A 22,767-nucleotide genomic window follows, 5' to 3' on the forward strand; every position below is an offset into this window, starting at 1 on the left:
TTTGAGTGTATTCCTGCCTGTTGGATTTTGTGCTTGTGTCTGGATGAGACTTCTAGGTGATCTCAAACTAAGTACATTGGTGGTATACTCTGGGAATCTACATCTGATCCCCATTTGTTCCCAGTTCCCCTTTGTCTTACCTTTTCTTGGGTGCTTTAATTGTAATTCTAGAACTTTTTACTATCCCATTTTCTTCCTTTTTACTGGCGCTGATATAACCTAAATGTGTTGCAAGCGCCGTAAAACCCTTAAAAACACGTTTTATTTAAATATATATGATTTTGTAAATATTTGAGTGTATTCCTCTTAGTGGGGACCTGTGCTTGTGTCAGGATGCTGGGTGGGGATCCTGACCTCCCATAGTGGGCAGGGAGGTACATACTGTCTTCTATTCCCTCATATATTTTCCAACAAGCTTTCTGTCTTTGTCTTGGAATGAGATTACGGTACTTGGTTTTTTCCTGGCCCTCGTCAGATTCCTGGCTGAGAAGGAAACAGTCAAATGCATAGTTAGTGTTTTGGGAGATGATATTTTTTTCCTTGTAAATCATCTCTCTGTTATGTATTATTATATTTGTTATTTTTAATGTATAATGTAAGCATTTGAGTGTATTCCTCTTTGTTGGATTTTGTGCTTTGTGTCCGGATGAGACATGGGTGATCTCAAACTAAGTACATTGGTGGTATGCTCGTGGAATCTACATCTGATCCCTATCTGTTCCCATTCCCCTTTGTCTTACTTTCTCTTGGGTGCTTTAATTGTAATTCTAGAACTTTTTACTATCCCATTTTCTTCCTTTTTACTGGCGCTGACATAACCTAAATGTGTTGCAAGCGCCGTAAAACCCTTAAAAACATAAAAAACATAAACGTGTCAGGATGAGACATTTAGGTCATCTGTTTCCTGTTTGAACTAAATTCCCCTTTGTCTTCCCTTTTCTTGGGTGCTTTAATTATAATTCTAGAACTTTTTACTATACCATTTTCTTCCTTTTTACTGGCGCTGATATGACCTTAATGTGTTCAAGCACCGTAAAACCCTTAAAAACAAACAAGCGCTGTAAAACCATTAAACATACACGCACAGTTCCAAGGAATTTGGAATCAGAAGAGCAGGTGTGACATCATGACTTCTCAATAAATTGGGTAGACATTTGGGTATATTCCCCTTACGTAGTTGGATACTGATTCATGATTCTTAAACATTGATCCGACTTTCTATTCTATGTCTGTGCTCTCCTTTTTCTTAAAATGAGAAAATGGAATTCGAAGTGTAGGAAGTGATTCTGTATTTTCCCAAATTGCACATATTCATTTCTGCTGTATTTTTAATCTCTTTACGATATTTATAGGCAGGAGGTCACTTGCTATGTGTTTTATCCCCTTATATCTGTTTTCCGAGTTACTTTCTGTCTTTGTCTTGGAATGCAATTGCTTGGTTTTTTCATGGCCCCTGCTGGAGTCCTTGGGTGGAAAGCAGTCGAATGTTTAGTGAATGTTTAGTATTAGTATTAGTTTTGGGAGATGTTTTTTTTTCCTTACAAATCATCTCTCTGTTATGTGTTAGTTGAATGAATGAATGAATGATGAATGAATGAATTTATATAGCGCCTAGATCCACAATGTGCTCAGAGGCGCTTTACAATATGCAAATAAAACAATGCAGTAAATTAATATTTGAGTTGTTTGATGCTGCGCTTCTGGAGGAGTAGTTGTTCTCTGTTTTGGATATACTCTGTAAACATTTGAGTGTGTTCCTCTCACTCTCAGAGGGATCTGTGCTGGTGTCTGGATGAGACTTTTAGTTTTAGGTGATCTCAAACTAAGTACACTGACTGATATCAAGTGTGTTCTTGGAATCTTCATCTGCTCCCTTTTTAAACCCATATCCTTTGTCTTACTTTTTCTTGGGTACCTTTACTTGTAATTCTATAACTTTTTTTTAACTTTCCCACATTCTTCCTTTTTAATGGCGCTGAAATGGTCTAAATGTGTCACAGCGCCGTAAAACGCTTAAAAACAAAACCATATCTGTGACACTATGTTGGAAAGCAAGGGCAAATAATGTTAAACGAAACACAGAAAATGCAGAAAGAAAAATGGGGAAGACGTTGAGGCTGTCTAATTTTTTGGGTTGATATTTTATTTATTTTGATTTATCTTAAAAATGCAAGTTTACTAATCTAGACGCATACACATGCCAAACATAAATTTTCAGCTTAGAGATGGAGAATGAAATCCACTAATTCTCTCAATTACTCGTTGCATCTCCTCCACTCCAACTTTTTCATAATGGGACAAGGATATCGTACATGTGGCAGTGCCTGAAGTAATGGTACGGAGGTCAGTGGAATATCCCATTAACTCCTGTAAGGGGGTTACAGCATCTACTATTTTTGTATTGTGCCTAGCTTTTATGTTTAAAATGTGGCTCCTCTTCCGTGACAAGTCTGTCAATACATGAGAACAATGTTTTTCCTCAACGTTCACCTGTTCAATAAAAAAAGACAAAAAAATAATCATTTGAACAAAGTGTTGTAAAAAAGATACTTACAGTACCGTACTTACTTCTGTTGGTGACACTGAATAGGTAGAGGTATGGTAAGCTACTATTTTCTCCTTAACCCTCTCCGTACCAACTACAGGAAAATAGTCACATTTGTTACGATCCAACCAACATTTTTATTAATCAGAACTGTTGTACATCACAAAATTTGTTGAAAAATGTTTGTTTTGTAAAGCTTGTAATGCTACACAAAAATTATGTATAAGTAGCTACTTAGACTATTTCTCTTTTGTTTGAGTGTAAAAAAATCAAGTTTTCCTGAAAAAGGTCTGTAAGGAAAGAGTTAAGCTGATCTACTCTCAAGCATGGTTTCTTGAACCTCTCTGGACAAGCAGAAAAAGAAAATGTCAAAAAAACTGTGCAAACAATAAAGAAGAAAAAAAGTTTGGATATTCAAGTGAGTTTAAGGAAACCGTTGTCGAGTGTATATGTAAAAAAATATTTTATTATTCCTTCACTCTTTCTCAACATGCTACAAAGTGTTCTTTTTTTGTTAGCAATCAATATTACTCCAACTTTCATAACTATACCTCAAGTGCCATCATGGGTTCCAAAAGAATGGAATCTGTCTGTTTTAAAGCTTTTTGTACAGCCATGGATGCGCAGGCGGTGATCATGGGAAGGGTGGTATGGTAGTGAGTACTAAATTCATGGAGATGCACTGCTGCATGGATAACTGGAAAATTCAGAAGGCTTCCTGCAAGTAAACAATGTGAAAAACTGTATCACATGTCTGTCTAAAAAGGATAGATACTGAATGTGATTTATGAGAGCTATTGATACTAATGTTAGTAAACATAATAATTTATGACCAAGAGGATCAGTAAGGCAATAAACAATGTCTCACTTTTGACCTTTGAAGGGAAAGAGAATGGTAGGAAGGGGGGAATTTAACCAAGAAAATTTGTGAACATTTGTTTTCTTTTTCTTTAAATATATTTTTAACACACATAATGAAAAAAAAAAAAACAATCATAAGATTTTATACATGAGATAACAAGTTCGTGATTTTTCCTAGATACAAAAATTTAATTCAGATTGCTATAAATTTTATGAAACTTAAACACATTTATCTTGGTACACACATTTATATAGGTAAACATTGAAAAACTATGATCATTGTGCGGCTATGTGGTCTAATTGTATGACATTCGCTTTCGGATCGGAAGGTCCAAGGTTCGATCCTCGCTCTGCGTATAGTTGAGTTCTTGGAGAAGGCTCTTTACTCACGTTCTCTCACCGTACTTAGGTGTAAAATGAGTACCTGGCCGTTAACAGCGTTGTCTCTGTCTGAAAAAATTGAAATATCGCCTCCCAGGTGTCATGTCCTGTTCTAAATGTTAAAAGTTACTGTTGGCCAGGGACCCCTTGTAAAGCGCTTTGAGCATGTTTGGAGAATATTGTGCTATATAAAAGCTCAATATTTTTAAAGCTCAATCATAACACTGGTAATCATAACACTGGTAATCATAACACTGGTAATCATAACACTGGTAATCATAACACTGGTAATCATAACACTGGTAATCATAACACTGGTAATCATAACCACCAACAAGATCAAACACATTTCTCAAAATCAGACAAGTAATAGGGCAGTTTTACCATTGCTTAGTCCTGATCTTATTCCATTTTCAATGGCCTTCAAGATTTTGGGTTTGATATGAAGTGGGTGATCTGGAGATTTTTGTAGGTTGACGTGGGTGAATTCTCTGTTTTCCATATCCGGATGGAGCGACAGTCTAATGTGGACGAATTGCTGTTTGCCACTCAAGTGTTTCTCTAGAGTCTCTGAAACATCTTGAGAATATTTTTTTTAAAACATTAAAAACAAAAGGAAAATCAGTTAAAATGCAAATTCTGAACAACATGATAAAAAAAAATTCATAGCAATTTGATACCTTGTAAATTCTGTTCTTCCTCTTTGTCACTGTGAACAAACCAACAATCCAAAGTTATAATTTATAAAGCACTATTAAACGCTTTAAAAAAATGATCCCATTTTACGTACTATTGAAATAAAAAGTAATTTGCAAGTCCTTTGAATGTGGTCAAACAGATTTTACCGTATTTTTCATAATTTGCCTTTTTATTTTTTTTATTAGTATATTTAAATAGATTTTAAAAACCCATACAATCACGCCCTCCTGTTTTCCCTATGCATTCTATGAAGGAATATATAGAAAATCCATTAAACATCTGATTCTGATATCATTCACCCTTCTTTTCCCACGTGAGCAAATTGGGGCCTAATAATCTTGCTCAAACGAAAAAACAAACAACAGAAAATGCCTGAAACAGGGCTCATACCAGTGACACATGACCACTTTCATATCCTATCAAGCTCTAACTTACTAACGTTCCATGTGTTAACATGATTTACCATTGCACGTACCAACATAATAAACACAGTCTCAATGTATACCTGCACTTTTTTCTATAGTTTCCCTGTAAGCAATTTGCAAGGGACCAAGATCAACATCCAACTTGTATTCTTTCTCTAAACGAGATTTGATGATGTCCAAATGAAGTTCACCCATCCCAGACAAAACTGTCTGACCAGTATCTGCATTTACATCCACCTGGAATAAGATAGTGATAAAGAAAAAGAAAAGAAAGAGAGAATTAATGAATTTTAACATCAAGAAAAATCCGAATTTATCAAACTGATATATTAATGTATTAACTTTCTACGGAGTGCAGCAAGCAGTGCACCAGATTTAAGAAAAGAGAATGATCTAAATTTGACATTTGCTGGATTACTAGTTTTTTTGTTGTTGTTTTTTTTTAATGGCACTGTTAGTCTAAGGTCCGGTTAAAAGTTACTTGCGACAGAACAGCATCATACCCAGAGACATAAACAAGAATAAATTTTTGATTTCATGAGTCTGAAGACTTAAAAGTAAAAGTCATCATGATGAAGTTATATTTTTCTCTTAATTCTGATTTTGAATACCTAAGTGATGTTCACCAAAGAAGACATACAATACAATACAATAAAATACCTAAAAGGAGCTAACTAAAGCCAATAGTGTGGTCTTTGGTGCCCTATCACAGTCACAGTGATAAATATCTGATATGCATTAGTAAGACATAACTTACAAGATATCAACGATAAAACAACCATAAATCACTCATCGAATTCAAACTTAATACATAATGAGCAATTGCACTCACTATCAATTACAGTGGTTTTCCTTCTAGGCAGGCAAGAAGCAAGAAATATGTGCAAATAATAATAATAAAATAATAATAATAATAATAATAATAATAATAATAATAATAATAATAATAATAATAATAATAATAATATAATAATGATAAATACTTTATCCCATTTTATAATAAGCTGAGGCTCAGGGTGCCTTACAGGAACATTACATTCATGTATTCAGATAAACAAACTTACCGTTACAGACTTTCACTTTCAAACTTAACGGACTTTATAGGGTCTTGAAATCTTATTAACACCAATACATAGTTTAGCCCCCAAAAAAGATAGGAAATTTTGATGAAAAAAGTAATTTTCTTTTAGGGGTATGTATTTCTAATTTAATAGCCAATGGAATTTAAGCTCTTAAAGTTTGATATTTTTGGATGATATTTTTCGAGTTATAGTGCTATTATTAATGTCCTCATAACATTTATCAAAACTTTAAATCTTAAAGACAGTGTTGCGTAATGTAGACAGACCTTGAGACTAGGGTCCTCTTTCTGCAGATTCACCAGTGCTGCATCCAAAGCCTTTTGTGTCATGATAGAGGATGGTTCAATGGAGCAGAAGAAGACAGGGTCTGGCACTCTCAAGCCTGCTAGAATTGGAATCATATCAGTCGTCAAAGTGTCTCTTTCTTCATCTATTTCGTCATCTGCAATGGCAAAGTAAACAAAATTTGAAAATGTGTTTATACAGCATTAGCTGAAGCATAGAGAAAAATACAAGAAAAACATTTCTTAAAAATTCAGCCTTCCTCGACTGAGGATTGGACCACAGATAATCTGAACAGAAAATGTTATTTGGAAAAGACATTTTAAGCTTATAAAGCATCTATTCTATTAGAATTAATGTCATCTGCAATTCAAAAAGCTATAGCAATCAAAAATGTGTGCCTTCTCTTCTTAGCAAAATACCTAATTATCAAAGTTGTCAGATCAATTTTCTTTCGTTACTCCTGTAATTCTATGACAAAGTATAATTACTACCCAAATTGAAACATTATACTCATGGGCTATGGTCCTTGAAAATGGAATAGTAAAAAGCTCTAAACCTTAAAGAATTTCATAATTCAAAGATCTCTCAATTACCTTTACTCACTTGTTTTACTTATTCTAACCAGCGACCTGGGGATGAAGTGGCTGAAGGTTAAGGCATTGCACTATGACCCAGAAGGTCCTGGGTTCAAGCTCCACTTCAGGAACTTTCTTTATATTTATTGCACTATGACCCAGAAGGTCCTGGGTTCAAGCTCCACTTCAGGAACTTTATATTTTTCCATGGGGAAGATTATTAACCCCCAATTTGCTCACTTTGGACAACATGGGTAAATCCTGTTAATATCAGACATTTGATTGATAGATTTTCTACATAACTACATTCCTTCATGGAATTCTAGGCAAAATCTAAAGATGCCACGTGGAAGGGTGTAATTTTTTAATCAACGACCAGCAGAGTACCGGCCCATGACATTTTTAAATAAAAATTATTTAATATGAAGATTCCAATATTTATAGGAATTTTCCTTTACCATCTAATACTTCATCTCCGGTCTTCTTCAAATCAATCTCAACGTCTTGATTTGTTCCTATCTTCCTCCTGTACAAATGGGCTGCTTCTTTGGCAATCCTTTGACTGGATGTGATTGTATCACCAGTGAAGGTCTGAGGTAATATAAAACAATCAAGTTAATGTTGACAACATCATTGAACAATTCTCTCTTAAAGGCATTAGTAGTATTTATGAATTAAATATAAGTTTGTGTGTGTTAGGTGTGCCTATTTGTGTGTGTGTGTGTGTGTGTGTGTGTGTGAGTGCATGTTACAATTGTTCAGTAATCACTTGGATTTAAAATTGAGCTAACCTTGTAACTACATAGAATGTGAAATCAATGACGATATTTCATGAGTATGCAAAAAACTTCCATATACAGTCCATGCCACCTTTAAGCACGGTCATCAGGAGGAGGCTTAAGCGTGCTTGAGTTTGAATTAAAATAATCCAAAAATTTCCATGAATTAAATTTCATAAATCATTTTCCTTTGTTTGGTTAGTGTGACTGTGTGTAGTCTAAACGTGCTTGTGCGCATGTGTGTGTGTGTGCGTGTACGTGCCTGCTTTTCTCTTCCTCACTCGCCTTCTTCCAATCTCTTTTTCTCACACTTGTACAAAGGACCATGAAAGGGAATGGATAACAATAACAATTAACAATCAGAATCAGATACGGTCTTGTAATAAGCGTGCCTGAAGCCGAAGTTACTGTGCTTAAAGGCATGTAGTTTATATTGCAAAAATTTGGTAAGGCGCAATTAGCGTGTTTTACTCAGAACTGTGCTTTATGACAGTGTGCTTAAAGACGGCTGGTCTGTACAAAGTGACTGCAGAAGTTAAAGTTCAAATAATTATTCTCTTCTGGCAATCTTAAATTATGTACCTTACTTTGTTTTGAGGAAAAAGCACCTGGATGAAATGACAGGTCTTATGATGGACCAGTTAATTGTGAGAGAACATATTGTATGTAACATTTCAACAACAACAAAAAAGGCCTTTAAAGCCATTAGGCTCATGAAGCAGGAGTTTTCCTTGGTTCATATAGTATGAAATGAACAATATAGCAAATACTTGCTATCCTTTTGAAAGGAGACTGGAACGCTCCTCCCAAATCATGTGTGATTTAGAAACCTTTAAGCGAAGATTATCAAAATTCCTCAGCCTAAACACCAACGATGGCAGTCACGTTCAACAACTCTCTCTGCCCTCGATTACAAATACTCAGAATTGAGATGACTACGAGTAACCTTCAGATTCATATTCAGGATACTAGGCTATAGCAAAATACTTTCTGCCAGATCTACCTGACACAGCTACCCAATCAATGCTGGGTGGACAGGGGGTCAGAGAAAATCTCAACTTCACCTGGGATTGATCTCTAACCAATGTTAAGTGAGTGCTCTACAAACTGAGCTATCGGTGCCCTAGTGTAAATTGGCTGAGCTTGTATAAATCCAATTGATTTGCATATAATCTATAAATCATTAAACTAACAAGTTGATATTTAAAAAAACAAACTCCAATTCATACAATTAATATAAGGGCAGTTTATATTATAGATTTAAATAAAAGCAACACTGGTAAAAAAAACAAACAAACCCAAAACAAACTAATATCTGTGAACAAATTCAAAGTTTTGTGATTAATCATTGCCATGTTTTTTGTTCTTCCACAAGTACTTAAATTCAAGGGATAAAATGAGGCAAACAGCAATAGCTGTAGTCTATTATGATAGAGTTTTTAACCAATTCATTGGCATGCGATTTGGGTATAAATTCAATTTTAGAAACCTACCTGCTTCAACCCTGCAATAGCGATAATATTTCCTGCAACAGCCTCTGAGAGATCATGCAGATCATCGGCGTAGACTTGAAGAAGCCGATTAGTTTTCTCAGGGTAAGAACGGTTGATATTGTAAACATTCGAACCACTTTTCAATATACCTGAATAAATTCTGACAAATGTTAAGGGACCCCTTTGCTTGTCATGAATGACTTTGAATGCTAGGGCGCATAAGTCGGTTCCATAGTAATCAGCAAATCCGTAATTTATATCTTTTGGACTTGGCAAGTAAAAGTTGATTGCATCGAGTAATGGTTGAACACCTTTATTCTTTAAGGCACTTCCGCACAGAACAGGGACTATTTTCTGTTGAATTGTTGCTCTTCTGATAGCTGATGTAAGGTCATGTGGAGTGAAGTCTGCAATATCGGCATCACATAAAACTAAATCGGCTATGCGTTCATCAAAATCAGCTAATTTTCCAATCAAATCTGCTCTAAATTTTAACATTTCATCTCTATCTCTGTCTGACATTAACTGTCTTTGAAACTGAGAACCATCTGAGCTTTTCATATCATTCCATATGACAGTCTCCATATTGACAAGATCATGAACACCAATGAATGTATGATCATTAAAAATAGGAATATTCAACACTAGTGGCTCTATGTGGAATTTTTCCTTTAGAGATACTAAACAAAGATTCAAAGAAGCCCCAGGCTTGTCCATTTTATTCAAGAAAACTAATCGAGGAACATGATAACGGTCTGCTTGTCTCCACACTGTTAAAGTCTGAGCTTCAACACCTGAAATAATTATGAAGAGAAATAGTATTGATCAATTACAAATATTATACTGAGTGTTTTTTTAAAAGAACACAATTCAAAGACTAATCTACCTGTAACAGATTTATCCCATTAAAACTGAGTCTTAATTTCTTTGAAATCACAATTTTTCCCAGTATTGGTGGTAACTGGAGCACTAACCATTTTAACCCCGCTTCCCCCCCCCCCCCCCCCCCCAAAAAAAAACAAACAAAAAAAAAACAGACAAACAACAAAAACTCCCCCCCCCCCCCAAAAAAAAAATAAAAAATAAAATAAAATATAAAAACATACAAAAACCAAAAAACAAAAAAAAAAAAAAAAATCCAATTACAATAAGAAATATCGATTAGTGCTTGGTTACATGTAATGATGAATTTTGTAAGAGCATCAGTATGAAAAGGATGCCAACAAGTAACTTGTACAGTTAGAAATAGAAAGTGGTTGGATATGGCCTGCTGGGGGAATAAATGAAGCATTGTGAATTCATGAATCACATTAAGCATGGTAAACCCGTTGATATGCACTATATAAATTTCTTAACACTTGTTTAAATCATTGCTGATACTACAATTAAAAAAACAACATTAATATATTGATCATTTCATTACAACTTTGCCTATAAAACCCTTATGACCCGAGTCATTTGATTACACAGTTTGACAGAATCAGAATCAGACCTGCAGATGCATCAAGGATTGCTATGGCACCATCTAATACTCGTAAAGCTCTTTCTACCTCAACAGTGAAATCTACATGACCTGAAAAAAAAGCAAAAAACAAATTGAAATGATTGTACCATTAGCATTGACAACAAGATATAACTACAAATTCTACAAAGAAAATAAAATTATACAATAACAACAACAACATTAACAAGAACAACAACAAAAATAATAAAGACAAAACAAACAAGTAAGCCCCACCAGTTTTATTTTAAAACATTGAGAACCAATGATTTGTGCCTAATTTTTAGCTATGCCTGTAATGTTCGTAAACGAAACTCCCAGTTTACAAACCTCAGTATCTGTCTCTATGATATGATAACTTGCAAAGTAATTTCATTCCACAATCAGTACTTTATCTTAAAACTCCTCAGTATGGAACAATAAATTATAAGAAACTTCCTCCGAATACCACTATGGATTATGCTGTGTGGGATTTGAGAAGTTAAGAAATTAAAGTTTTCAAATTAATTTTTTACATTTCCAACCTTTGGAAAGTTTTGTGAAAAGAAGCAACCGAAATTTTGTATAGAAGAATTAATCATACTGAATATTTAGCAGCTAGAGGCTGTGGACTGTAAAAAGCAATGTACAAAAATGAATATAACAGCTTAAAAAAGAAGAACACAATCTTAAACATGGCGTGTTTTGGACTCAAAACCCTTCTTCAGCTAATAACAAAATCATTTAAAATGTTAATACATCTCATGAGGATGTATTAACCTTTTGACTGTTTTGGTTATCGGCTGAAGAAGGGTTTTGATTTTGAGTCCAAAAAAATTATGTGCTTAGCTTAGCATTTTGTGTTTTTTTAAGCTTATATATTTATTTTTGTAAATTAGTTCATACATAATTTTGAATTGCAATCCTTTTGTTCTTCAAGATTTGCGCTTTAAAATGTTACAAAATTGAGTCTTTCACTTTCACCTGGTGTGTCAATTAGGTTGATTTTATGTCTATGCCATTCAAATGTGATAGCTGCAGAAGTGACTGTGATTCCTCTATCTCTCTCCTGTTCCATATAATCCATCACTGTGTTGCCATCATCCACATCACCTGGATTGCAATGGGAAAAAACAAATACAAAAATGTAAAATGAAACCAAAAAAATCAAACGAGTTATGTGTTATGTCATTATGCATACTAAAAATCCTTTATCTGTTTTAAAAGGTTAGAATGCAGCAACAGATTTTCATTCACACATAAGAAGCTGTGAATCCTTCGAGTGCCTCACAACCATTAAATAGGGAGAGAAAAGTGTCCAAAATTAAATTGGGTGTTTATTATTTCTGGAATCATCTATATTTCTGGAAAAGTGGCATCTTTACATCATGTAACAGTCTAAGAAAACCATAAAGACATTTTCGGAAATTTTGAGAAACCACATACAGTAGAACATGACCATAGCGGCACCCGCTACAGCGGGACCATCGCTACAACGGGACCTTACACAAACCCTGCTTTTTTTTACGATATAAATTCAATTACCTGTGCTTGGGTTTAGCGGGTCAAGGAAAGGCCCGAACTTGCTTACAGCGGGAAAAATTGAGCCAGCTGTATGCGCCGCAACTCAGCGAGTGACGTAGACTGGGCTCTCTCCCGCCACCCAGGACTAACACACACGCCTCCGTCTACCATTTCGCTCGTGTCTTCACACACACCTCTCGTGTCTACCCTCACTTCTTTTGCCGCTCGCTCTATTTCCTTTATATGCGTTGATTGGTCAGTCTTGCGATGATTAATTAAGTTGGGCAACCCGATTTAAAAGAGATGCGTTCCACATGAGGACGCTGTGTGTAAAGCCCTTGGCCAATTAGAGAGAAGAGGCTTGTGCGCACGCGGTGGTGTGTACATGTTAATCCAGATCAGCCCTATTATTACTATTATGCAATTCCTCATTCATTGCAATTGTTGCTGCTCAAGCATACACATCACTCACACTCGTTCATATTTCGTATCGTAGTCCTTCCTGCCTAAATCCCATCTCCCCCCCCCCCCCCAAAAAAAAAACAAACAAAAAAACACACACACAACCACCCCCCCCCCCAAAAAAAAAAAACACACAAAAAACCTCCCACCAAAACAAACACTGAACCAAAGATAGTCCATTTCAAGGCTCATGGGTCACGTTAGTTTTATTGACATTCAAGGGGGGTAATTATGTATATTTTTGGGACATTTTTTCCTATAGCAGGAACTTGCCTACAGCGGGATTTTTCTGCTGGGACCAAAAGTCCCGCTATAGGCATGCTCTACTGTATTGCAATTATTTTAAGACCTCGTTCCTGATGAAGAGCCACGATAAACATTGTTGATATGTCTTTATTAGGCAGGGAAGGCAGCAATTTTAATATCAAAAACGTGATAAATTAGATAAATGATTTTCCTTCATACTTAAATAAATTATTACATTCTAACAATGCATAGTTCTCCAGATTTTGTCATTCACTTCCAAGTCAATATCATAAAAAAAAAATCATGAAACCATACTTTGCTATACTTTGGGGGTCCCGATAGCTCAGTTGGTAGAGCACTTGCTTCAAACACAAAGAGGACGGAGATCAATCCGGGGGGGGGGGGGGGGGGCGGGGGTGTGAAGTTAAGATGTTTTTCAAATCCCTCTAAACACCTAACAGTGATTGAGTAGCTGGTTAGATCTGATAGAAAGTACTTGGTGATAGACAGGCCTCCTATCCACAGAAAGGATAGCGAGTATTTGCTATTGTCCATTTCACACTATAGAAACCGAGAAAAACCTTGGCTCGATGGGCCAAATGGCTCTAAAGGACTACTTTGATGTAGGTGTGGATAGTGCATTGACTTGAGATTTTTTTTAATATGCGTAATAAGGGGGAGGGGGGGGGGGGTGGAAGCACGAAATAAATTTGTTAAAATTTAAATGAAAATAAATGTTGCCCTAAAAAAAATACCTAAATGTCTGGTAAATCCTGAGTAGTAGAGCATTCTCTCCGTCGTCGTAGTTTTGCCAGCATCGATATGGGCAATGATACCAATATTTCTAGTCTTCTCCATTGACTCATGCCCATGTTGGACAAAATATCGACATCCAGTGTGGAAGTTGCATCGTGACACAAGTGAATCCATCCATGCAGATGAGACAGAGGACCCATGCTTGTAAACTGAATACAGTGGCCAAAATAGATTCGTTCTTATTCTGACAAAGTGAGCCATGACGGTTGAGATTTGAACACAATGAAACAGTTATCTCACGTTTGAAATGATATAGTTATAGCTTAAATTAGAGGTGGAATTTTTATAAAATTTACTATCTTCAGGCAAAGATGACGGCACCGCTGTATCTCGATTGCAAATCTAAATTGGTAAAATTATTGGAAACATGTCGTTGTTCTTGTCTAATGTAGATAGATAATTTGTTTTCTTTGGATAAATATCACTTTAACTCCAGGTGAGCAAGTCAGTATATTTACTATTAGACATTGACGAATGTGGAATTTAAGCCAGAAAAAACGTTTTAATTTTAATTGTCAACAAGTACAGTACAAGTTCACAAGAACAAGGTCATTCATTCGGGATGAAAGTGAAAGAGGCAATGATCAAAAAGTCATGAAAGTTGTCATTAATTATATTTATAAGGAGATTATCCCATTATGAATCAAATGCGAGTAAAACAGGAGGGATAAATTAGTCTCTCTGACCCCAAACTTCACCGGGATCCATGAATGAATGCCAGTTGCCAGTCCTCAACTTCAACTTCAAGAAAGTCACTGATTGACGACACTGCTGAGTGAGTTTGAGATGACGCGACGACCCTCTACGACTTAATAATAGTTGAACAATAAACGTTGAACATAGATTCTATTTCCATGTTCATCATTGAATAAACACTATGAGATGGAAACCAATATTCATATTAAGCCATGAACAAGATTGCTATATAGGCCAGACTTTGTTGTTGTCAATATTCGACATGGAGGACGCCATCTTTCATTAAACTTTTTAAAATGTACCAGGGCGTATTAGGTACAAAACAAAACTTACCATTATATCGTTTATTTTTGTCTTGAAATGAAATAAGTTACATTTTAAAATTAATTTATCTAATATGACAACAAAATAGAGGATGTAACACAGTGTATGGAAATATATACAGCATCAATGTAAAATACTTCGGTTTTGCTACAATTGTTTTGTTTTGTATGAAATCAAAATACTACATTAAGAATTTTAAAATCTAGCAGACGAAACATTTGTTTTTGCTTCGCTATAAGTGACAAGAAAGATGCAGGTATCTTAGTAACCTGGGTCGGGAAGTAAGGCAGCGGTTTTTGTATTTGAATTATAGACGGACAACATAAAACATAACATTACAAAATAGAACTTTTCTGTAGACTCGTATTTTACACTGACGATTTTATCCTTCGAATTATATAGATACAATAGAAGGAGTCTACAAACACAAATTTGAATCAGTTTTGCTCGTTTCATGGCAAGTGGAATATTCGAGTATGAACCAAGTCCTCAGCATGAGCATGAGCAAATATCATTATGTAGCAGCGTGAGAGAGGTAATTTAAAACGTTTTCACTAACAAAATTTGGAACTCCGGGGAGTGACTTAAAATGAAAATATTTACAAGAACTCTATTCACATTCATAATTTGATCAACATTTGGGGTTCCAGTTCATTCAACCATCGTGGCTTGTTTACCTTCCAAACTTCAAATGAGACCAGTTTATTGATTTTGTATATATACGTTATTGATGACAATCAGACACATTACCCTTCCTTACCATTCCCCTACTCAAAACAAAAATCGCGTTTTAATATTTTAGACAAGAATAATATTTTAAAATGAGTTTTTATATAGAGTGCAATATCCACTAAACGTGCTCATTCAAAGCGCTTACAAGAAGGGGTCCCTGGCCAACAGCAACATTTAACATTTTGGACGGGACATGATGCCTGTTAGGAGACATTACAATTTTTTTTTTGGACAGAGACAACGCTGTTAACGGCCAGGTACTCATTTTACACCTGAATACGGTTTTTTAAAAAAAAAAAAATACAAAAGTAGCTATCTAGCAAACGAATTAAACCTTCTAATATGGAAAGTATATTGAAATTATAACCCTGACAGCGACAGCTATGTCCTTGATCAATGAACCTGCCAAATAAACTATTTTGGTTTTATTTGACATAACGGTTTTATTCACAATATCCAGATATGATATTGTGGTAAAATAATATGTATTATATTATATTCAAATTAATTTATATATGCAATTTCACCTTTAAAATTAAGAACATAAGAAGCTACATATTGTTGAAAGGTTTGGAAAGGTACAAAGGTACTAAAACGTTTGTTTTTTTTATAGACTGAGGGACATAAATTTTGTGAACAATGAGTGGGGGACAAAAAGATGACACAAGAAAAGATGAATTAATTGGAAACATAAAACTGAAATAGATTTTTTTATATGATCTGAAGATTTTAGGTCTCATCTATGGTTTCCACAAAAACAAAGAAAAGGAAGCAACCGCCTCCAATAGTGTTGAGAAGCTAGAGCTCTCTGTACATGTAAAAAAGAAGAGTCAAGAAGGAAAAGATGAATTAGAAGTTTTCACTGTCAAAGGTTTGTAAATTTATCATGATGTTGATGTTTCACTGAGAATCAACTGTAATTTAAAATGTTATTAAACATTGACATGGCATGACTACATTGTCAGGACGTACTCACGCGCGAAAAAAGTTATTTAATTTTTATATATATTCTCACAGATGAAAATGATAAAAATATAAAAAGGGCAGCAAACTAGATGCTGCAAACTATAGACCCATCAGCTTAACATACATACTCTGTAAGGTTATGGAGTCTATCTTGAAAGACCGAATAATGGACTTTTTCGAAAGTCATACGATGCTAAACGATAACCAGCATAGATCAAAGAGATCATGCATTACTCAACTTTTACAGGTGATGGAGGATTTTACCAAGTTAATTGATCGTGATCAATGCATTGATATTGTTTATCTTGATTTCCACAAGGCTTTTGATTCTGTACCTCATGAGAGATTATTCATTAAACTAAAAGCATATGGATTTAAAGGGAATATCTTCAACTGGATTCAAGACTTCCTTAATAATCGAATACAAAGGGTCATTGTCAATGGTGTGGGGTCGGATTTTAAGAATGCAATTAGCGGTGTACCCCAAGGAAGCGTATTGGGACCACTTTTATTTCTTTTATATATAAATGATTTACCATGTGGCATAAATTCAGCCTGCAAACTGTTTGCAGACGATACAAAGATCTATAGTACAACTGAAGATCATAACATTCTACAAAATGATATATTTTCACTTTTCAAATGGTCTACAACATGGCATTTGGATTTTAATGTTTCGAAATGTAAAGTATTACATATAGGAAAAAATAATCCAAGTCATAATTATTTTACCAATACTTCTATGTCAAATCTACTTTCCGTTGTGCCTTATGAAAAGGATGTGGGAGTTACTTTTGATTCACATTTGAATTTTGATGTACATATTGATAATTGTGTAAGGCGGCAAACAGAATGATGGGAATAATATATAGAACCTTTATAAGTCTTGATAAAACCACATTTTTATATTTGTATAAATCACTCGTTCGACCAATTCTAGAATACGGAAATTGCATCTGGAGCCCATTATATAAAAGACAATCTATTAGTATTGAAAGTGTAGCCTACAGAGGAGAGCTACCAAAAAAATTTATACAATACAGTATTTATCTTATTAGGAAAGATTAGAATTTCTTGACTTACCCAGTTTGAAATATAGAAGAATTCGTGGGGATTTAATTCAGGTTTATAGATTGGTACATGGTATGGATAGGATAGACTTTTCTGATTTCTTTTCATATTCTAATATTACTTTTACTAGAGGGGACAAGTTTAAGATTTTTGTCTCTAGATGCAAAACAAACATAAGACAAAACTGGTTCGGTATTCGTATAGTTCAGAAATGGAACAGTTTGAAATGTGAAAAAAAGAATGCAAAATCTATGGATTATTTCAAGGTGTTAGTAGACAGGGAATTATATGATGTGAGATTTATATATGACGAATAATACTTGTTTGCACTGCTGTTGACATGGCTTTCAATCTTGTAAGTATATATTATGCATTATTATATTATTATGGTTATCTTCTATATGCTAGTGTATATGTGTGTGTGTGTGTGTGTGTGTGTGTGTGTGTGTGTGTACTTTGCATGTCACGGTAAAAGATATATGTTTGTACACCACATATACATGAGTACATTTAAGTTGAAACTATCATTACCACGGGTATCATTATAGTAATCTTTAATTAATAGATTTATGGCATTACTATTAATATTAAGGGCATTCAAAGGATCGTATCCTATTTTGCCCTATACCATATGTTATGTTATGTTATATAAACATCCCTTAGACTTGCATACAAAATATACATTATATATTAAATATATTATTATATTATATATATATATATATATATATATATATAATATTATATATATATATATATATATATATATATAAATAAAATTTAAAATAAGATTTAAAATTAAAATGCTCTTTAATATCCGTTAAAAACATTAAATGGCTTTGGTTATTTATAAGATATTTATTTTCAACTTTAAATTCAATTTTTGTTGATGTTAATTACTCTTCGGCTTTTCTTTAACAGTGAAAATGAGAAATGTATCTTTGATGAAGGAAAAACTTTTTTATATGTTGTGTTTATTTCTGTATCTTTTAGTGAAATGTAATCTGGCCATTCCAATCATTTCATCCCTAAAAGGTAACAGAACTTAGACTTCTTTTGATTTACTAAATTATAGTTATTTTTAAAAAATTAAATAAACCACATATGTATAGAAATGCATATCATATTCAACGAAGTACTTTGTCATATCTGTTTCTAAAAATGACCAAGATAACACACAAATTAGCCTCAGTACAATGCAGCAAAATCAGCGTTATATTTAAACGTCTTATCCAAGAAAAAGCGAGGCATTAAACCAAGTCCTCGCAATGTCATATGCCCATAGCCCTCTTGCCTCCTGAATTTTTAATGATCAAAAAAAAAAATACATAAATAAATACATTAATATAAAAAATGAAATGATGATGAATATGATGATGGTGATGATGATGATGATGATGATGATGAGACGACGACGACGACGACGATGATGATGATGATGATGATAAGAAGAAGAAGAAGAATAATAAAAATGATAATGATAATATCAATAGCAATTATTTATAATGATAAAAATAATGAAACTCGGTTCACATTTTGTCAGTGAGATAAAAATGCTCTTTCTTGTTTCTTACAGAAAATAAAACTTCAAACTTGATCAAATTTGTCCAACATATGCAAAAGAAAGAGGAAGAGAGTCACTTGGCTGTTCGTACCCCAGACAGTGATGACCAAAACCTCACAAGAACATTTGTGTTGTGGATGTCAACAAAGGAGGACAACACTACAGTGGTCCAGATCCAAGAGGAGACATTGTCAAAGAAAACTGCGTTGGAAAATTATAATCTAGTTCTACAACTTCGGGTTTGAAATATAAACATTATTTATAAAGCACTTTGAGCATGTTTGGTGGATATTGCGCTATATAAAAGCTCAAGTTTTTTAAAGTTTTTTTTTGGTGTGAAATAGTCTGCCATTGTTTATTATTCTGAGTATATGCCATTTCTTTCTGAGATGGAATATAAGTTGAATTAAATATATATATCATTTAAGTGCATTGCGATGTCTGTTTTGTAATTTCCCGTACTAGTGAATTAATATCAAATTAAGAAATTAAGGATCAGGCACCAGTGTCAGATAAAGAACAGAACAAGTGTGTATGAAAGGTGCCAGACAAAACAAGAAAGAAAAATACAAGAAAAAACCATCCCAAAAAATCAGTCGCACGTCTGACTGGTAATCAGAAGGTCTGAGGTTCGATCACGAGTCGGGGTCCACTGATTTTTTTGGGATGGGTTTTTTTCATGCATTTTTCTTTCTTGCTTTGTTTGACACCTTTCATACAAACTTGTTCAGTTCTTTAGTGAATTAATGCATTTGTTACAAAATTCAGTGACTGAGTAAAAATGACAAAGACCCACTTATTTGGGACCAGCATCTTTGTATTGAGGCTTATTATTTGTTGTGTAAAGTGGGTTTTGTGAATTTTATTCACACGTAGCGTCATCAAACTCTTTGAAATAATATCGTTTCACGTGAATTGTCCCCATCATGGTGTTCACTGTGTTGGGCACAACTAGAGGACAAAATCAATGACAAAAACACATTCTCCTAATGGTTTAGAGATATGGATGTATACATGCCATAGTGTTTGATGTATTTCCCCTTCCGATTCCTTTGCAAACTGATGATATTAATTATGATGTTCTTTGGTTACAGATATTTATGAAAGCTTCGGTATTGATTAACGAGGTCCAGTCCATGTCTCGTCTTTTGTGCTGCTTCAAGATATTGAACCCTTTTGTAAGAAATCTTCTAATGTTACAAGTTATAGTTGTTTTATAGTCATTTTATAGTCAATGAAGGGTGATAATTAACTCATTTTTTAAAGGTAATAATTGAATATTTGTATGTTGATTTTAATTTTGAATTTAGGTTCATATTTTAAGATTTTGAAGAGTTTTATTATTTCTAAAGCTGTAAGTTTTATCCCAAAAAGTAATATTGTCAACTATATAGATAACAACTCTGATTAAATTTATAATTTTTCATTTCTTATGGCAAGGATAGATGATTCATGTATCTTTTTTTACCTTCAGGTGGTTGTATGTTTATCATTGGAGGGAATCCAAGGTGTTGACTTAGATTTAGGGTAAGCTATATATATATATATATAATGTAAATTTTCACTCACATTTTTTGCCGAGACGACTCGTTTCTGTGTTTTTCCTTTAGTTCACACTTCATCAGTCGGCATAATCCATTCTGTCATGTCCGTAGAAAACTCCAAACTAAAGTTGTTTCTCTGTGTAGTGGTGATTAGTTTTGATGTGTATTGTGATGTGCTCTCATGTTTATATTATGAGTGTGTGTGTGTGTGTGTGTGTGTGTGTGTGTGTGTATGTGTGTGTGTGTTTGTATGTGTGTGTGTGCGTGTAGGTGTGTTGTGTGTACATGTGTGTGTGATATTGTAGTGGAATGTGGTTGCGGCGGGGGGGGGGGGGGGGGGAGGGACGAGGGGAGGGGGGGGGGGAAGGGGGGGAGGAAAGGGGGGGGGGGGGGGGGTTATTTGGCCTTTTGCGTTTTGAGCTTGAATTTGTTAGAGTGTCTGCACATATATATTACAATAAGTAACTGCTTTTAATCATTTTCTAAAAATCACAGTAAACATGTACAGATTGATAAAAAAACAAACACAAAACTTTTAATGCAATTTTATACTTTTGATACAGTAAAGAGAAACTATGTACCAACATATGACATGCATCTTATAGCTTTGTTTACCTATGTCATAATCATAGCATTTTATAGCTTTAATAATTGTTAATTTTGTTTGTTAAGGCCAATGGTTTCCTAGAAATGCCATAATTTGATTTTTCGACTTGTTAGAATTCTGCTGCACCTCTATTTTGTTTTGTTAAAGTTGGATTTATTGAGTTGTATTCTTATATTTTCTCTTTTTTTTTTGGGTATCAATTTTTGATGGCAATTTGGCAATTACTAGTTTTCTCTCGAGGAAAGCTATGTACAATTTCATTTTTCTTTCAGAAATATTGAGCATCTGCCTTGCAACTCTCTCCAGGTGTCTTCTCTTTCAAAACTATACAACCACAGGTAGGACCATGTTAAATTTCTAAGCCCTTTGCTTCATTTGTTGATGACATAATAAGTATTTCATTAAAGATGATTTTCCTGAAATCTTATCATTAGATCAAAATTGATGAATCTTGAGGTTTTGGGGTTATACATATGATATAGAACAATTAAAAAACATAGTGGTATATTCTGTTTTGTATTTTGCTTCTTCTCAGAGCATTATTGGAGGATGTTTTACCCGAATGTGATACGTCTCCTTTGAAAACATTTTATGCATGCGTCGACGACACTTTCCCCAAAGTGTTCTGTAGCCTGATATTCCTTCCAAGATTCACGAGTAACATCTCGGAAAGTGAGAAAAGGTCAAATGAGAATAGTGGAGAAATATTCGTATCCTTTTCCATTAGTTTTACTCGTTCTTACTAATCCAATTTATTGATGTTATGCATGTAGGTAAAATACTCATAACATTCACCAGTTAGATATAATGTACCAACGCACAAAACTATGTGTAATCTTGAATGTTTATAGTCTGATTGATATAATTTAGTGAGAACTACTCATAAAAATGGTGAGCTAAAAATGATAACAAAGCTGAGTGACGTCAATTTGTTCTATCTATACTTTCGACTATTTTTCCTTTTCTTTTATTTGTGATGAGATTTTGGCTGGTTATCATTTTTCTCAAAGATTAAAGAAACTTGAATTTGATAATTGTGACCCATTGTCCTAAAGCGGTATTATGTCGGGATGAACTAGGGGCTAAAAATAGAATCTATAGCCACAAATTATGAAACCTGGGGTAAATTTCTATTATTTATTTTAGAAAAGTTCATATTTTGTACTATTCTAATCGCAAATTCACTCTTACTGGTTTTATTCATCCCTACATAATACCCTTCGGAGACGGTGGGCCACAAATGGTGTTATTATAATCTTAACATTTTCAGACAGAAAATATTAAATTTACATATCCATTAGTCTTCCATAACAAAAAATAAACAAGCAAATCCTTACATAATTCTGCAGACACAGGTATACGATTCCAACTATGTGCCAGTTGATATGCTAGAGTTTTGCTTGCATTTCCAAATTACACCAGAAGTTTTACTGCCCTCTGATGAATTCAAATCTTCGATGAGGATAATAGGCACGAGCTGTGAGGAACAAACAACAGTATCTTTCTTTCAATATTATAATTATATCCTTATTTTCATTGTAAAAGGTCGGCTTATGTCATACATAAATGTGAAAACAAAAGGGAAGCATGGAAAAGAAAATGTTTTGAAA

General features: G+C 34.1%; 2 protein-coding genes across 3 annotated transcripts in view; one reads left to right on the top strand and one right to left on the bottom strand.

Moving 5' to 3' along the window:
- Positions 1-2,125: 2,125 nt before the first annotated feature.
- LOC144963319 (ribosome-releasing factor 2, mitochondrial-like) lies at positions 2,126-22,614 on the bottom strand. Of its 2 annotated transcripts, XM_078897251.1 has the most exons (12): positions 22,495-22,614; positions 20,576-20,686; positions 13,593-13,802; positions 11,590-11,718; positions 10,618-10,698; positions 9,126-9,919; positions 7,312-7,444; positions 6,260-6,435; positions 4,992-5,148; positions 4,172-4,366; positions 3,097-3,263; positions 2,126-2,490 (listed from the first exon to the last, which is right to left on the bottom strand). In XM_078897251.1, the coding sequence occupies exons 3-12, from the start codon at positions 13,765-13,767 to the stop codon at positions 2,215-2,217; spliced, it is 2,283 nt and encodes a 760-aa protein (XP_078753377.1). In that variant the 5' UTR covers positions 13,768-13,802; positions 20,576-20,686; positions 22,495-22,614; the 3' UTR covers positions 2,126-2,214. The 2 variants fall into 2 exon arrangements, with proteins under 2 accessions (XP_078753377.1, XP_078753376.1); XM_078897250.1 differs by lacking the exons at positions 20,576-20,686; positions 22,495-22,614 and having other exon boundaries at positions 13,593-14,647.
- LOC144963030 (uncharacterized) overlaps positions 15,128-22,767 on the top strand; it is a 13,258-nt gene continuing 5,618 nt past the window's right edge. Inside the window, exons 1-9 of the mRNA XM_078896621.1 lie at positions 15,128-15,208; positions 16,132-16,276; positions 18,436-18,477; positions 19,019-19,245; positions 20,101-20,184; positions 20,481-20,533; positions 21,430-21,495; positions 21,693-21,867; positions 22,507-22,636. Coding sequence (XP_078752747.1) covers positions 15,128-15,208; positions 16,132-16,276; positions 18,436-18,477; positions 19,019-19,245; positions 20,101-20,184; positions 20,481-20,533; positions 21,430-21,495; positions 21,693-21,867; positions 22,507-22,636 — 1,003 coding nt within the window. The remainder of the gene's footprint in view (positions 15,209-16,131; positions 16,277-18,435; positions 18,478-19,018; positions 19,246-20,100; positions 20,185-20,480; positions 20,534-21,429; positions 21,496-21,692; positions 21,868-22,506; positions 22,637-22,767) is intronic.

The sequence above is a fragment of the Berghia stephanieae genome, chromosome 1 (genome assembly GCF_034508935.2).
Source record: "Berghia stephanieae isolate SIO BIC M18660-M18661 chromosome 1, UCSD_Bste_1.3, whole genome shotgun sequence".
In the NCBI taxonomy this organism is placed as follows: Eukaryota; Metazoa; Mollusca; class Gastropoda; order Nudibranchia; family Aeolidiidae; genus Berghia; species Berghia stephanieae.

Bases quoted from the DNA above. Each gene is read 5' to 3' on its own strand.
- LOC144963319 (XM_078897250.1), bottom strand. From the start codon at position 13,854: ATGGCTCACTTTGTCAGAATAAGAACGAATCTATTTTGGCCACTGTAT. The intron at 11,719-13,592 runs GTATTTTTTTTA...ATTGCAATCCAG, and splicing joins AGGATTTACCAGACATTTAG to GTGATGTGGATGATGGCAAC. The intron at 4,367-4,991 runs GTATACATTGAG...AATATTCTCAAG, and splicing joins AACTATAGAAAAAAGTGCAG to ATGTTTCAGAGACTCTAGAG.